Source organism: Aedes albopictus, chromosome 3 (assembly GCF_035046485.1).
Source record: "Aedes albopictus strain Foshan chromosome 3, AalbF5, whole genome shotgun sequence".
Classification (NCBI taxonomy): Eukaryota; Metazoa; Arthropoda; class Insecta; order Diptera; family Culicidae; genus Aedes; species Aedes albopictus.
The window spans coordinates 307,904,752-307,921,423 of NC_085138.1; the positions used below are offsets into that span (position 1 = coordinate 307,904,752).

General features: G+C 36.9%; 1 protein-coding gene across 1 annotated transcript; it reads left to right on the forward strand.

The window, feature by feature from the left end:
- The first annotated feature begins 1,297 nt into the window (after positions 1-1,297).
- On the forward strand, positions 1,298-2,671 carry LOC109406555 (uncharacterized). Its single transcript, XM_019679651.3, has 2 exons — positions 1,298-1,749; positions 1,810-2,671. The coding sequence occupies exons 1-2, from the start codon at positions 1,699-1,701 to the stop codon at positions 2,617-2,619; spliced, it is 861 nt and encodes a 286-aa protein (XP_019535196.2). The 5' UTR covers positions 1,298-1,698; the 3' UTR covers positions 2,620-2,671.
- The last annotated feature ends 14,001 nt before the right edge of the window (positions 2,672-16,672 follow it).

The window sequence follows — 16,672 nt, forward strand, 5'->3', positions numbered from 1 at the left end:
TATAGCACTTTGTAGGCAGCATTCAAAATAGTGATCGCCCTGAAGTTCTCACATTCCAAATGGTCGCTTTTCTTGTGAATGGGGCAGATTACCCCTTCCTTCCACTCCTCCGGTAGCCGTTCCTCCTGGAGAACAGACGCTCAGGTTTGCCGAAAAGTGTCAGGAAAGTGTCGTCCTTCAATCAGGACTAGATCAATTTGGGATTCCATCTGCTGTGGTTATCTCAATGTGTAACTATAAGAAAGGCTACGAAACTATAAGATGCTACGTATGGTCAGGCTATGTTTTTAGAGGTGGTGATATCAATCAGTTGTGTGCCGTTTTCGTTCGTCAGCTGGTGGGTGCTGAACTTTCCAATCGTCACTCTGATTTCCTTCTCTTGGCCTATCTGAGCGTTTAGGTTTCCTGTGGTGATCTTGACGTCGTGTCTTGGACAGCTATCGTACTCGCGTTCGAGCAGTGCGTAGAATACGTTCTTGTCATCATCAGTGTTGTCGGAGTGTGGGATGTGCAGGTTTAATTATGCTGTAGTTGAAGAATCGACCCTTGACCCTCAACTTGCACATTTATCCGTTGATCGGGCACCAACTGATCACGCACCGTTGCATATTGCTCATCACTAAAAAAAAGCTGTATCCAGCTCGCGTGTGATGCTGCCGCTCTGATCACCTCTAAATGTTCACACCGTTGATCCTGTCTAACACAGCTCCTGCAGTGCTACAATACCGATCCCGTGGTCCTTTAGTATATCGGCTAGTAGGCGGGTGCTCCAGATGAAAGTTACAGATCTGCAGTTTTACATACCGAGCTTCCAATCGCAAGTTATTTTTGCTGGGGTTGCCGCCAATTTTGTTCACTGCTTGTTATTTTTACGACCGGTGCGCAGAACCAAACACCAACTATACTGTGCGGACGGCGCCAGTAAGTTTTCCGAAGTAGATCCCACGAGCCGAAATGTACAAGGATAAGACTAGACGCCTCAAGATTGATGGACGTGAAGTGGTTGAAAAGGTGGAAGCAACACTTTGACGAACACCCGAATGGTGCAGAGAATGTATCAGGTACTAAGCATGAAGGCAGCGGAAGAAATTACTACGTTACAAAGCACTATCCCAGATCATCTTCCGTTGTCTATCACCTAAAACGAATGACTTCGTGGGAAGCTGATCAGCTGGTTTAGTCGATGGCCGTTCGACAACGGGCTAAATCTTTGCGTCAAGGAAAATCTTCCCGAAATGCAGATCCACATGCATCACCTGTTTATTGACTTCAAGGCTTCATGTGAAATAATCGACTGCATCAAGCTCTGAAAGGATGATGTAGTAGCCAATGTACGATTTTCAACCGATACGGACAATTTATTTGTTTGAAGACAAAATCTCGGCAAAACATTTGGAAAGCTGACAGAACTGTAAAACACGCCTAAAACACATTTTACTTTAGCGCGATTTGAGATATTTTAATTTGTTATTTGAGTTATGTTTATTTACACAATGACATGCACTTACTTGAGACACTATCAGCTAGAGCAAGAGTAAGTGGATTAAGTAGGTTAGACTGCATTGGGAAATGGGATTGATAACAAAGGTAACATAAAGTTGGAGTACGAACCATATCACTTTGTCAGATATAAACTAGAGTTTATAAAGGCATCTCGCTCAAGTGGTTTAACTTACTTATGTTCTAGTTTATACAAAGATGATGCTGGCTGCAAACAAGATTACTCTACTGACATTCATCCAGATATTGGTAAGAAAATGTACATCATGTTAACATATGTCACTTTTTCACCTCCTCTTCTATATTAAGATTACCGGCTCAAGATCAATATCTATCACCAACAACACCTTTCTGCCGGGCGTGCTAAATCGAGCACGGACAACCGAAATACTTTTTCCAACGGAACCGGCATGCGATGGAACCCGACCAGTTCTCTGCGTCGGGTGTCGAACGGTGAAAATTTGCGTGGGTCTTCCCGAACCGAACAATCCCACTCAGCTATGCCCAACGGAATCACCCTACTGCCATTCGGAAACCGGTGCGTGCTCCTTCATTCCAGACAATAGCCAAGCCGACTGCTCCAACGTCCCACCACCTAGCTCCCCACTGTTATTCTACTGCATGGGTGAAGGATTCTATCCGGATCCGTATTCGTGCTCCAGCTACTACTACTGCGAGGGGGAAAGTGTCCCAGGTGACCTGTATCAGTGCCCTCCCGGCTACAAATATAACAGCAAAGCCCGATTGTGCCAGCGTGTTCCTGCTCACTGTAAGCCGGAGTTGTGCGGGGAGCTGGATTGTACGCCAACAGCCGCCACCTTCAAACCTTATCCGTTGGATGACAAATATTACTACTACTGCGAGTACGATTCAAACGACCCAACGGCTGCACCTCGCATACTGATGATCGCATGCGACGACGGTGCCAGCTTCGATCAGAACCTGTCGAGGTGTGTCTTCAGGTGCCCGCGCGAGGGACTGTTTGCCAAGTCGTCAAATAGAAACAAGTACTACCAGTGCTACAGAGCGAACCGGCGGCTGGTGTACGCCGAACTGAGCTGTCCCGTTCCGACGCAGGTGTTTGACGATGTGAAGAAAGTGTGCGTAACGGGAACGTAACAGCTGATAAGGTTGGAGGTGATGAATTGTGGGTAAAGAAACACTCTAATGTCATGCTTGTTGTTGAATATATTTCTTAGTTAAAAAGCTAAATACACTAAAACATCAATTTATGCATGTTATTTTCGTCAACCAATATTGTGCATAAGAATATTTAATAATGACGGTAACTATTGCACCGGTGGCCAGGGGGTGTTTATAGGGATGAGCAAATGGAAGTCACAGGGGAGTTTCAGGGAGTCCCAAGGGGTTTCCGCGGGGTAGCAGGAGATCTCAGGAGGGTTTTCGGGGGTCTGAGGGAGTTTTCGAAAACATTGCAGAGAGTTTCGGAGGATTTTCCATGGGTTTTGGAGGTGTTACAGGTACGTTTTCGGGGGTTTCCGAGGGTCTCACGTGCGTTACATGGGGTGCAAGTGGATCTTAGAGGTATTCGGAGGCGTTAGGCAGGCGTGTTTGGGGGTTCAGATTCGCTACATTGGGTCCGAGGGGATTTTGGTGGCATTTCAGGAAGTTTCAGAGCAGCTTCGGCGGGATTCAAAGGCCTTACGGAAAAGTTTTAGGGAGTTTTTGAGCATCTCAGGTGCGTCACATGTGGTCCGAGAGGGTTTTGAGGCGTTTCAGGAAGTTGAGGAGGATTTTCAGGGATTCCATCCCAAAATCCTTTGAAACGCCATTTAAATGCTATTTGAGGTTTAACTAATACCCAAATTTTTGATGTTGATCTAAATATCATTTTCTTTTTTAATTCTCGATTTCGTGAATTTCAGTTTTTGATTTTTCTAATTTTTATTTTTGAACATCTCCACACTTTTATATTTTTCCTGGAAACCTATTTGGAATACGGATTTTTTGAGATGAAAACATTTTGAGATTTTATGTTCATTGTTGAAATATTTTTATTTTAATTTTTTTCATAAAAAATGTTATTTTCCGTGTAATTTTAAGGAAAATAATTTTAGAGTGTATTCGATTCCCTTAAACTATTAAACTAGGATAGAATGATTTGGGAAAAATTTAAAATATGTTAATTGTAGCGACTCAGTACAAAATAAGCAATGACTTCTAAAAGGTGACTAAAACATCATTTTTTCAATGATTTTTTAAAAATGTAAATACACTTTAAAATACACCAAAAACCATTTTGAGATATACAAAACAGTCCAAAACATCAGCCAAAATATAAAAATTTTGATATTCCATGAAACAAAAATTACAAAAATGCTCAAACTATACCCCGTCTAAAGGCGGGGTTGGGTATTAGAGGGTTAAAGATGTTGTTGAAACCCCCTGATACGACAGAGACCTTGAGTCTCTGCAGCAGGGATGCCATATATACAGATTTATCTGTACTATACAGATTTCAGGGCGCCCGTACAGATATCGTTTCATATGAAATACAGATTTTTGAGGGTTTTTTTTTTTCTTTTTGTATGGGATACAGATTTTTAACCAAAATTTTGTATGGAATACAGATTTTTGAAATGAGTGATACTGATTTTTAAAAAAAAATCGTTTGGCATCCCTGCTCTGCAGTTGAATTTCAATTCTAGAAACCGTGGAAGTAACGGAATCCCACTTTTCCGCCCCCGTACACACACATCCTTTCAATAATGTTATCAGGCGTGATATCTCTACCACATATCTCCTGCATACTCGACCTTTGCTCCATGAAACGTGGACATTTAAAGAGCACGTAGTGTCCTAGTGGACAAAAAGAGCTGTAAATCAGGTTAAGTGGTTAAGAATAATAAAAGAAAATCATGCTAAGAACAAATCGATTTAATTATATGTTTATGAAAACACTCACTGATTACGAAATAGGGTCTTGTACCATTTGGGGAGGTGTACCTATTTTGAGCACTTGCCGCTATAACTAAGTCTATTTCAAACCGATTGATTTGAATTTTTGTACAGAGTTAGATACTGTACGTGACTTAGTTATAGCAGCAAGTGCCCAAAATAGGTACACCTGCCCAAATGGTACAAGACCCTACCATCCGTAAGCTGAAACCGATTCCATGGCAAATGTTTGTTACATAATTTTTCAAGATGGTTCAAGCAGATCAATATTACCGCGCTGATTAATGATAGGTACCCCGTTTAACGATATAGCACAGGGCTACCCAACGCTTCCCATGACAAAATGCATTTTTAAGTTCCACGAAGTTCAGATAAAGTTCCGAACAGAACTTTCTAGCTACTTAAGAGGCTAACAATGAGCCTTACTGGAACTTCACACTTTATCTGAACTTCGTGGAACTTGAAAGCTGCTTAAGATGCTACTCGGAAAAAAAAATGAATGAATCGGTAGTCGCTGCGTTAGAGCCCTACACTCTACCCCTAACTCTACCCCGTCACCACAATTGCGATGAAGTGCAAAGCGGATGAAATCTGACTTGAACCAATCCTCTGTCGACATTTAGGTTTGCACACCTGTACAGGGTACTTCGCCAATTTTTGAACGGTTAGTACTGGCATTTTTGTTTTCGTTTATTTTTCGTGCAAAATTCCACTTTAGTTGAAAAAATCCCAGTGAACGTTTAGATCCACTCATTCCGTATACTTCCCATTGAATTTAAATTCCCTTAATTTTCATTTTCTAAGATAGAACATTTGTATGGGAAGTCTATTACCCAAATGTTGAACGCTTCCTTCCGCTAGCTCATCCTAATGTTGGACGATTCTCGCTAATTGTTGACCGGTTCAAGCTTTGTTCGTAATTGATGACGTATAACCCGGCATCAACCTATCATTGACCTGTTTTTATTTTGGCTACCAAACCCAACATAGACCTTACAGTTATCCAATGTGGGTCCAACAGTGGTCCAACATTTGAAAAAATTTGACCCGACTTTGACCCGACATCCGATAATTTTTCACCCTGGCGGATTTTTTTCGGGTATTTCGTGTTTTGTGGCCAGTAAGCCATTTGAGTGGCAATTTATTCAAATGGCAGGGAATTGCTTCTCATTTGAAAAGAGCTCTAGTGGACTGAAATCGTTTTAAACGTGGCTAGATGTAAAAAATGTCGGAAAAGATTTGACTAGAAGCGAAAACGATTGAAGAAAAGAACGCCTTTGAAAACCCCTGAAACACTCCTGGATACCCATGGGACCCACTCAACCCCCTAGAACACCCCTGCAATAACTCGGAAATCCCTTGCAAACTCGTGGATCGCCCCTAAATTCCTCTAAAACGCCCTGAAATACTCCTGGGACCACCTTAATCCCTCTGGAACACCTCTGGAACGCCCTTGAAACCCATTGAAACCCCCTGGAACCATCCTGAAGCCCTCTTCAACACCCCTAGAATATGCACTATTAGGTAAAGTGGGAAAAAATCTGGCAAAAGCACTTTTCTAAAAGAAATTTCCAGTCTAACTGTTGTTAAAATTCTTGAAGGTATTGTTGAAAGGAGGTAGAAACTCCTCAAAAGGAATTTATGGAGAAACTCATGGAGATGAATCTTCTCGGGAAATGCTTGCTGGGTTACCAAGAGAATTTTGATGAGTTCTTGAAGAATCCCTTCAATAGAGTACCAGGAGCGGTATCTACTGGAAAAACTGGAAGAATCCGAAAAAGCTGTTGAGAAATTTCCAATTGTATTGCTGTAGTAATTCCGTTGAAATATTTCTGGAGATTTTTTTAATCCCGTGGAAAAATCATACAGCATACCTCTAAGATTTTTTTTCCACGGATGCTGGAGGGATTTTTGGGGAGATATACAGTATGACCCATAAAAAAATGCGAAATTCCATTTTTTGCGGTATTTGATGATTTTTAATGAAATAATCCTAATGAATTAAACTTTTTTGGATTAAGATACAATAAGGAGGTCATTATCATACTGGATCTCTAATTTTTTTGTCAAAATATTAATTGGTTACGTATATGGGATACATTATAATTGTTAACAATTTCTAAATGAAATCAAGTTTTCCACTAATTTTCAGAGCAAAATGAACAAAGATAAAAACTTTTCAACATATGGAATCCATGAAAAAATATGTACTCTTTAATACGCCCATGTTTGAAAAACATTTTAAAAATAATTTTAAATGTTTAGGAAACAAAAACTTAAAAAGGTGGTACATATTAAAAACCGTATTTATGATAAAATAATAAAAAACTTTGAACATTTGAACATTTTTCAAAACAATTTTTTGTCGATGAAGGAATATATACCTACCTTTATGATAGATACAAATACTAAGTACTTAAAAACAATTTCATGCTTAAAACATAATATTTTCTAAAAATTATCATTTGTCAAATAGTTTAATTTTCAGAAAATATCTCTTAATTTATAGGTTAATATTTTTTTCGTTCTTGTCCGACGAACCAACGAACTACTGAAGACCTTATCCAGCCACAAAAGCACTGTTTTGAAAATAAAACTTGATAGAATGTGATTGAAAGCAATTGAAAGAAAATTATATCCTTAAAAAACGGCCTCTGGCGCGGGAACGATTTCGACATCCATATGTTCAATGTTATATTTCCAAAGGTATGTGCATGAAATCAGTCTATGTTCCTTTGCCATTATCAGGTTAGTGGCTCTACTATAATATCCAATAGATGCATGCAAGGTTAATCAGTTCGAAGTAGGGGAACGATGCCTTTGAAAACTTTCGATTTTTTTTATGGGTCATACTGTATTGAGGAATACTACTGGAAATCCTAAAATAATCTCTAACAGATTCAAAAGTCTTTGAAGGAATTCCTACTATAGGCAGAAAGTAAATGCAAGAATCTCTAGTGAATTCCGTACTGAATTTCTGGGTGAATCTCTGCGATATTTTTTTGAGACATTCCTGCAGATATTTCTGGTGGAAATCCTGGAGAAATTCCCGAAAAAATATCTGGAGGAGTTCATGAAGCAATACCTGTAGGAATTCCAGAAGGAATCACCGGAGCATGCCCCAAAAGGAAAAAAAAAAACTGGCTGAAGAATTTTAGAAAGGGCTTCTGAATCTTAAATGAACCAGCCTAAAATCTCATTTATTTATTTATTTATTTATTTGCCGTCTTTAGTTAGAAAAACTACACAGACCGATACTTAATCCTATTTTTAAACTCTATTCTACTAACATTAAAATCAAATTCGTCATAAACAGTATTAAATAATTCACAAGACCTGTCCAGAGGATTATTACGTCCATAATCAGTTCTATGTCCGGGAATCCACAAAAGGCTAGCAACGCGGAGTTGTCGGTTGGGTGCACGGAAACTGATTCTTTGAAGCTAGCAGCTACAGTCGATGCGGTTGGTCAGCATGTCAAAAATAAACATTCTCCGCAGGAAAGTTTGTCGTTCCGTTAGAGTCTGCAGTCCAATTAGAGCGCACCTGTGTTCATACGGTGGTAGGTTTCGGGCATCAATCCAGGGCAGTCGGCGTAATGCAAATCGGACGAACCGTTTCTGAACATTTTCGATTCGCAGTTCGTGAACACCGCGATACGGGGCCCAGATTTGAACTCCATATTCAAGGCCGCTGCGAACCAGCGAGCAATACAATGCTTTTAGGGCGTAGATGTCATCGAAATCAGCGGTATTACGGCGCAAGAAGCCAAGCATTGAATTGGCCTTCGCAATGGTCTTGGAAATGTGCTCATTAAACTTCATTTTGCTATCTAGAGTTATTCCAAGGTCCTTAATGGAGTAAACTCTCTGCAGCATCGCAGAGTCCATCGAGTACTCAAACCGTATCGGTTCATGCTTTCGGGTGTAGGTGATGACTTTGCATTTTGATGGATTTGCCTGCATTCCATTCATTCGACACCACGATGTCAATCTGTCAATATCAGACTGAAGAGCACAGCAATCCAGCACTGATTTGACTATGCGATAAATTTTTAGGTCATCAGCATACAACAGCTTGCAGGACCACAAATGGTCACACACGTCATTTATAAATAGAATGAAAATAAGAGGCCCTAAGAGGCTTCCTTGTGGTACACCCGAAGGAATATCAAAAACGTCGGATCTGGTATTGCGGATCTTGACAAAGGCCTTTCTGGAGGACAGATACGAATCAATCCAGGTGACTATCCATGAAGGAAGCCCTAGTCGGCTCAGCTTTGCGACGGCGAGATCGTGTGGAACCTTGTCAAAAGCCTTGGAGAAGTCAACATAAATAGTATCAACTTGATGCCGCTTCTCGATGGTGTTGGTAGCGGTGCTGGTGAATGCCATTAAGTTCGATATGGTCGAGCGTTTTTTCACGAATCCATGCTGAAATTTCGATATCGCAGGTTGAACTACTGGGTACACCAAGTCATGTAGCAGACCTTCCAAAACTTTGGCCAAGCAGTTCAGAATCGAGATTGGGCGGTAGTTATCAACCACATGAATATTTCCAGACTTGAAAATCGGTGTAATGGACGCGAGTTTCCAGGCATCTGGAAAAATACCTTCCTTAAGCGAACGGTTGAAAACAAACATGACGGGCGAGGCCAATGATGCTGCACAGGTTTTAACGAAAGATGGCGGTATACGATCTGGTCCAGGTCCTTTCGAAGCATCGACTGCACAGAGGGCTTTGTATACAGTATCCAGGCTGAAATCGGACTGAGGCAAACGGATGTTGTAACTAGGTAGCTGGTCGATATACTGCTGCGACGGAAGAGTTTGACTGGGCTCAAATACGCTTTTAAAGAAATCAGCAAAAAGTTTAGCGGAAGCAGCATCGGTGAAAAATCTCGAAACAGATTATTCCAGATATTTTAAGCACACGTACGCATAACGACGAATTTCTCAACAAACAACCATGTTTCTTTTTGCTACTTTCAAGTACATTCTTTGTTATCTATAACGAGTTCATAATCCATAATGATCATTACAAAAATTCAACTTTTTATCAAACTTTTTATTTATTTATGCTGAATTCATGTACTGTAAACTATGTTTACCCTTTTTTTCACAGGATCACTCCAAAAACATGTTTCTTGAGATACTTTAAAGTTTAAATTTTTTTGAAAAAAAAAAACATTTTGCCCGTGATCACGGGCACTTCAAAATTTTGAGAAAACTTGAAAATTTACTTTTTTTTTTATTTTTTAACGAATGAATACACAGATTTTGTAATTTTCAAACATGTTGCTACGACAATAAAAACATTCCACTCTACGTATCATGAAGCTTAGACATTGCTTTTATTGATACTTGAAATGAATTGTAGTTTTAAACATCCTTTAGTATAATTTGTGTGACTTGTTCCGACTATTTAAAAAAATGGTTTTCGGAAAAAAATATTATTGGATTTGAACAGAATTTTCTGGTCTAAAAGTCTATATTTGAAACTAAAACTAGGGTAATTCATGTATTTTGGACAGGCTGAGGACAACGTTGGAAAAATCGTCCCCTAGCTTTCTTAGAAAGCAATTGATTATTTTGCAAAGTTACTAATACGCTTATAATATGATTGTACTTTGCGTTCCAGGTGACAAAAACCTTAACGAAAGCATTTTAAGCTGAGAAAATCACAATTTCCAATCGCCTGTTAGAATCGCATTTTGGACACCGAATATATGTTTTGGACACCCTCAGGTATATATAATTTGGACATAGCAGTTATATCAATGTTTAGCCATGAATACTGCTAAATCATGGAAGCAACATAAATTAACAAATATTTTCTTACAAATATTCACATTTTCACGCTTAACAGGCATCTATTTTGATAACTATTACATTTTTTTTAGAATCGAGAAAATATCGCCAGACCCACAGAATACGCCTCCAAGTATGCAATCGCAGTGCATCCCCATGTAGTTCGTCAGATGACCAAAATATATTTGCAGTAGAAAACTTGTAATGTATTTTGGACACCACCTATTTTAAGCGTTCTAGATGAATGTTAAGAGATTGGCTGCTTAATGCTTCTTTATTGAACATTTTTCATTGTGATAAGGCATTCAAATTTCTTACAGTTATTAATTCAACGATTTTGGGGTAAATATTGTTTGTGACTGTGAAGTGTATGTCGTCTTGCATACTTGTGCATTTGATGGGTTTTAGTGAAATAATTTACATTTTCGATAATTTTGAAGTAAATTCTTAATTGTTAAGCGTATTTTCAACGTAAGTCATCAGAATAGGGTCTATTTGATCCAATAATTGATATTGAGAAGTATCTGCTTTTATTAGCTCTCCGGAACAAGGCATACATCGCCGTGCATGTCCAAATTATATACATGTCCAAATTATATTTTTTACCCTATTGATTGTCCGATAAATTCGTATTCATGAATGTATTTGTTTTTAAATTTTATTTTGTGAAAAACTGATAAACAAGGTTTTTAAAAATTAGTGCAATTTGTGTAAAACGATTTTAAGGTACCCCTAAGGAATGTTCTGCCACTTTCAAACCAAGAGTCAAATGTAACTTGTGATAACCGATATTTAATATTATATAATAGAGCACGATATGTGTGAAATTAAAGTTTTTTCTTGCATTAATTCTCAAATGGCTAGTCTGTATAGTTATGCTTACAATTTCTGGATCTGTCTGTAATACAAACTTTTTGAATCCTTGGAAAAAAGTGTTAAGGAATTCCTGGCTGAAAATCTGATTCATTCTATAGGATTTCTTAAGGCAAATCTAGAAAAATTTCTAAAGTAATCCCAGCAGCAGTTTCACAAGGAGTTCTTGGAAAACTTCCTAAACGATTTCTGGATGGTGTTCCGAAAGCAAAACAAAACATCTAATGGATATACTTATTGAAAGGAAGCCCTGGAGAAATTTTTGGAGAGCGATAGAAAGATTTTATGAAGATTTAATGGAGTAGTTCATAATGATATTCGTAGCACAGTTCTGGAAGGTATCGATAGAAGATTTTCTAAATTAATCTTTTTGAAAAATTTTTGAATGAATCCATGGAAAATTTCTATAGGAAACTTTAGCGAAATAGTTTTGTGATTCTCTTCCAGGATCTTAAGGAATCCCCAATCTAGTTTTCGAAAAAAACTTTGGAAGATGTTCTAAGGAAATGCTTTGTAAAATGTCCGAAGGTATTCAGAACTTTTGGTTTTTCAAAAGGAATTGCTGGAAGAATTTTCTAATATAATCTCAGGAGAAATAAAAATTCCTGAAGCTATTTTTAATGAAACTCATGGGACTCTCAATGAATTTTTATAGCAATGCAAAGATGATTTAATAAAAGAATTCCTTTGGATTTTTCTGAAGGGATCCGTCTAAGATTTTAAGAATGAAAACCCTGGAGTATTTGCTAAAATAATCTATGATACGATTTCGGAAGGAATCCGTGAAAGGATTTGAAAAACAGTTCTAAGTTTTTTTAGATATTAGTTTATGTATGAGTCTGTAGGATTTTTCTGGAATAATAATTCTCATAAGGCAATCTCATAGAATTCTCAGAAGAATTTTTTGAAGGTGTCATGGATGAATACTGGAAGGATTTCCAAAGAAACCGCTGAAGAATTTTCTAAAGAAATCAATTAAGGATTTTTTTTTTATCTATAAATTGTTATCTAAATGAATCTTTCGAGATTTTTTTGGGGGAATCTCTCGATGAGTTTCTGAAGGAATCTTTAAAGATTTATGTTGAAATTCATGAAGAAATTTGCGTAGCAATCCTACAAGATTGCTAAGAATAACCTTGGAGAAAATTTTGAAGGATTACACAGAGCAACATTTTTTTGTCTCAAGAGCAAACTTATGTGTTTCCGAAGGATTTTGGGCCGCTGAATCCGAATCCGGGCTCAGATTTTGAGCTATACCTTTATTTATAGGGCAAAATATGCGATTTTGGACTTCTTTGACTGCAAGCCATTAAGCATGGGAATATTTTTTTTTAAGCAATCAAAACGTTAATTGGTCAATTAACATCTAAATTAACGGCTCATGCCAAATATTTCATTTTACCTAATTAAATTTGACAGATTTAAGCATTTTATCACAGATTTATGTTAGTATGAAAACTTGCATGCAACTTTTGGAGGGTGACTTGTATGGGAAATATCGTGCCTAACATAAATCGATTAAAACTATCAAATTCGACTTGGTAAAACGAAATATTTTGCATGAGTCGTTAATTTAGATGTTAATTGACCAATTAACGTTTTGATTGCTTAAAAAAAATATTCCCATGCTTAATGGCTTGCAGTCAAAGAAGTCCAAAATCGCATATTTTGCCCTATAAATAAAGGTATAGCTCAAAATCTGAGCCCGGATTCGGATTCAGCGGCCCAAAATCTGTCAGAGACACATAAGTTTGCTCTTGAGACAGACCAAAAGTTATTTTTTGTTACGCTGTGTTATCTAATGAATTCCAGAAGAAAACTTCCGAATGATTCAGAGATAGAATTTTTGATTGAATACGTAAAAGAATGTTTGAAGAAATTTTGAAAGAAATTTTCGAAGGAATCTTTGGATGAAGTTCTAAATAAATATCTAGAAGAATTTTCTGAAGATATTGTAATTCGAAGCCGTTCAGAAGCCACGTGAACTTATTTGGAGGAGGGAGGTCTGGCCAAAGTCTAGGGTCTACACATACAGTGTATCAAACAATTGTCCGTACAGCAATTTTTGGTCAAAATAATTTTTCATTTAAATGTTTATTACTTTTTTATACGTTAACCAACAACGCTGAAATTTTGACCAATTATAACCCATATATGAAAGTTACATTGGTAAAGTTTTGAGCGAGATCGAATAGAACTTTTAGTAAAACTTATAAGATTTTTGAGCACATTTTTAAAACATTATATCTCAATATGTACTTGATGAACCTTTTTCAATTTTTTTTTGTCTTACAGCTTATACCTAAGGCCTTCAAATGCAGCTTCGTTTAAAGTGTTATATTCCCTACATAAAATATAAAAAAATCTGTATATGTTCAGAGTGTCATTTGGAAATTCATCATATTTTGATCAATAAAAATGCCAAGTGTTTTCAACTTTTTTAAGGTGAATATATAACGAAGCCACACCTCGAATTTTCAAGAGCACAAATCTGAAGAACCGAATGTCGGTTTGAGCTGAAAAGTTGATCGATTGGTCATCACCAGCGGGTAACGAATCGATCAACTTTTCAGCTCAAACCGACATTCGATTCTTTAGATTTGTGCTTTTGAAAATTCGAGGTGTGGCTTCGTCATATATTCACCTTTAAACTCTCTTAACCCTTATGTGGCCGGCAGGGTACCCGGGTACCCAGCACCCATTTAAAATACACGGTGTAGAAAAAAGCAAAAAGTTTACCGGCCACATAACGGTTAATGTAATATTTTTATACAGGACCCAATAAACTACATATGAAAAGTAGGTCCTATTAATTTTTCGTTTAGTTAATGCATTTTTATTGGTGGAAAAAGTTTGGCAGATTATATGTGCAAAATATGATAAATTTTTAAACATCATCAACTACATAAGCACATTTTTCATATTTTTTGAATTGAACATAAAACCCCAAACATAGCTGCACAATTAGACCTGTTCACTTTGAAACTTTTTTTCTCCGATTCTCCGTGACACATCAAATTATCAACCCACATGCAAAAACAAGTCTTCAGTCCAAAATTGAGCCAAATTGATAAAGATTTAAAGGTGTATCAAATCGATTTTGTGTTTTTTTTACCGTTTTCACAGAAATTTACTCATAAATCCAGAAAATTGCTCCCAAAGGGTGCCGAAAATACCGTTAGGATATAGTTAGTAAAATACTCTACAACTTTGCCGAAGATACTACGGCGTTTAAATTGCTTATTTCGAAGCTATTCAATAATTTTAGTTGAAAAATCACGAAAAAACACGATATTTTTACGTTTTTACATATAAAAGTCATGTAATTTTACATTATTTTAAGTGACTAAATTTATTAGCAATTTCTGCTTTGCGTAATGAACATTTCGTCCATACATCGTTTTTGTGTAGGAATTCGTTTTCAATGACTAATTATCAAAAGTATGTCACGTTGATACTAAAAATCGCGTAGAGTTGCCAGCACGAATTAAAACAAAGTTACCCATGATTAAGACGTCATGCCATCGTATTCGAATGTCCTTTGATTCAAGTATCAGAAATAGCGCAGATGGTAAGGCTCGAGCCTGCGGATCGGAAGGTCCCAGGTTCAAGTTCAAATACATAATAAACTTTTTTTTTCTTTGTAGCAGTTAGAATGATGAATCTGCCATGAGCCATGGCCCATGACTTACACGCAATCTCCCAAATAATGATGATCGGGACCTGCTAATTAAGCCCATTCCAGGACTAGCTAGATATTTAGTTTACTTGTTGACAAGAAATCGTGTCGACGAGATCAGCTGGACGAAATATTGGACATCTGTTTGATACCGATTAATTTAGCTAAAACAATTCAATACGATGATGGAACTGCTTTTGGATGCAAAATTTATCATTCAACGGTGGAGATTACTTGCATCTATCTAGCCATAAACTACACGATAAAGGGAAACTTCATTCTTACTATGCACTCTACGGTTTCGAAACAAGGCTATGATGCCAAATTGCAATGAGATGCAGAGTGTAGTCTCATTAACTTATAGCTGGATCGAGACGCAAAAAATCCTATTCCAGGGCTCGAACCTTGAATCTTCGAATCGGCAGTCTCATGCTCAACCATCTACACCAAATTGAAACTGATGCAGATGCGACAAAGAAATGTAATGACGTTTCAATCATGGGTAACTTTGTTTAATTTTGTGCTGGAAACTCTATGCGATTTTTAGTATCAACGTGACATACTTTTGATAATTAGTCAATGAAAACGAATTCCTACACTAAAATGATGTATGGACGAAATGTTCGTAACACATAGGAGCAAAAGCTAATTAAATTAGTCACCTAATACAATGTAAATTTACATGACTTTTACATGAAAAACCGTAAAAATATTATATTTTTTCGCGATTTTTTAACGAAAATTATTGAATAACTTTGAAATAAGCAATTTAAACACCGTAGTGTCTTCGGCAAAGTTGTAGAGTATTGTTCCAACTATATTTTAACGGTGTTTTCTGTACCTTTTCGGTGCCATTTTCTGGATATTGGAGTACATTTCCGTGAAAATGCTCGAAAAAACACAAAATCGATTTGATACACCTCTAAACCTTTATCAATTTGGCTCAATTTTGGACTGAAGACTTGTTTTTGCATGTGGATTGATAATTTGATGTGACACGGGTAGGTCAAAAAAAGTGAACAGGTCTACTGCACATGAAAGCTTTAGGTATAAGATGTAACACAAACAAATTGAAGAAAATTTATTGAGTACATATTGCGATATAATGTTTTAAAAATGTGTTCAAAAACCTAATAAGTTTTACTAAAAGTTCTATAACTTCCAGAAAACTTATTCGATCTCGCTCAAAATTTCACCAATGGAGCATTATTATATGGTTCATAATTGGTCAAATTTTCAGCGTTTTTGATTGACGCATAAAAAAAGTTATAAACATTTGAATGAAAAATTATTTTGGCTATAAATTTGCTGTACGGACAATTGTTTGATACACTGTATGAACAGGCCTTTAAGGCGAAACTGGAAGCATTACCTCACTTTTTGGTTTTTGATTTTTTATTAAATAACGAAGCAATATTTTCAAAATCGGTTTTCGTGCACATGTAGAGTATGGATCAAGGTATCTTCTGATTTTTTTTTTGTAGTGGAAAATGTTTTTCCTTTTTGCAGAAACCATTTTTGAACAAAATTTCACAACAAAAATGGTTTCTACAAAAATGGAAAACATTTTCCAACTCAAAAAAAATCAGAAGATACCTTGATCCATACTCTACATGTGCACGAAAACCGATTTTGAAAATATTGCTTCGTTATTTTATGAAAAATCAAAAACCGAAGAAATGAGAAAATGCTTCCTGTTTCGCCTTAAGTGAGAGCGCAAAAAAAATCTGCATGCTTGAGTAAAATTATACTTAGATAAAAGAAGTTATCCATTCTTCACAGAAGCGTATTGGATCTCATATTGAATTTTTTTTGAGGAGTTGGTTACTTAGAGTTATCTTGATGACAGCACTACCAATTTTGTCGTTGCTGATAGGATCACCTGACAAGA

Excerpts from the sequence above, each read along its gene's own strand:
- LOC109406555 (XM_019679651.3), top strand. The coding sequence starts at position 1,699 with ATGATGCTGGCTGCAAACAAGATTACTCTACTGACATTCATCCAGATA. Across the intron at positions 1,750-1,809 it reads TGACATTCATCCAGATATTG|ATTACCGGCTCAAGATCAAT; the intron begins GTAAGAAAATGT and ends TTCTATATTAAG.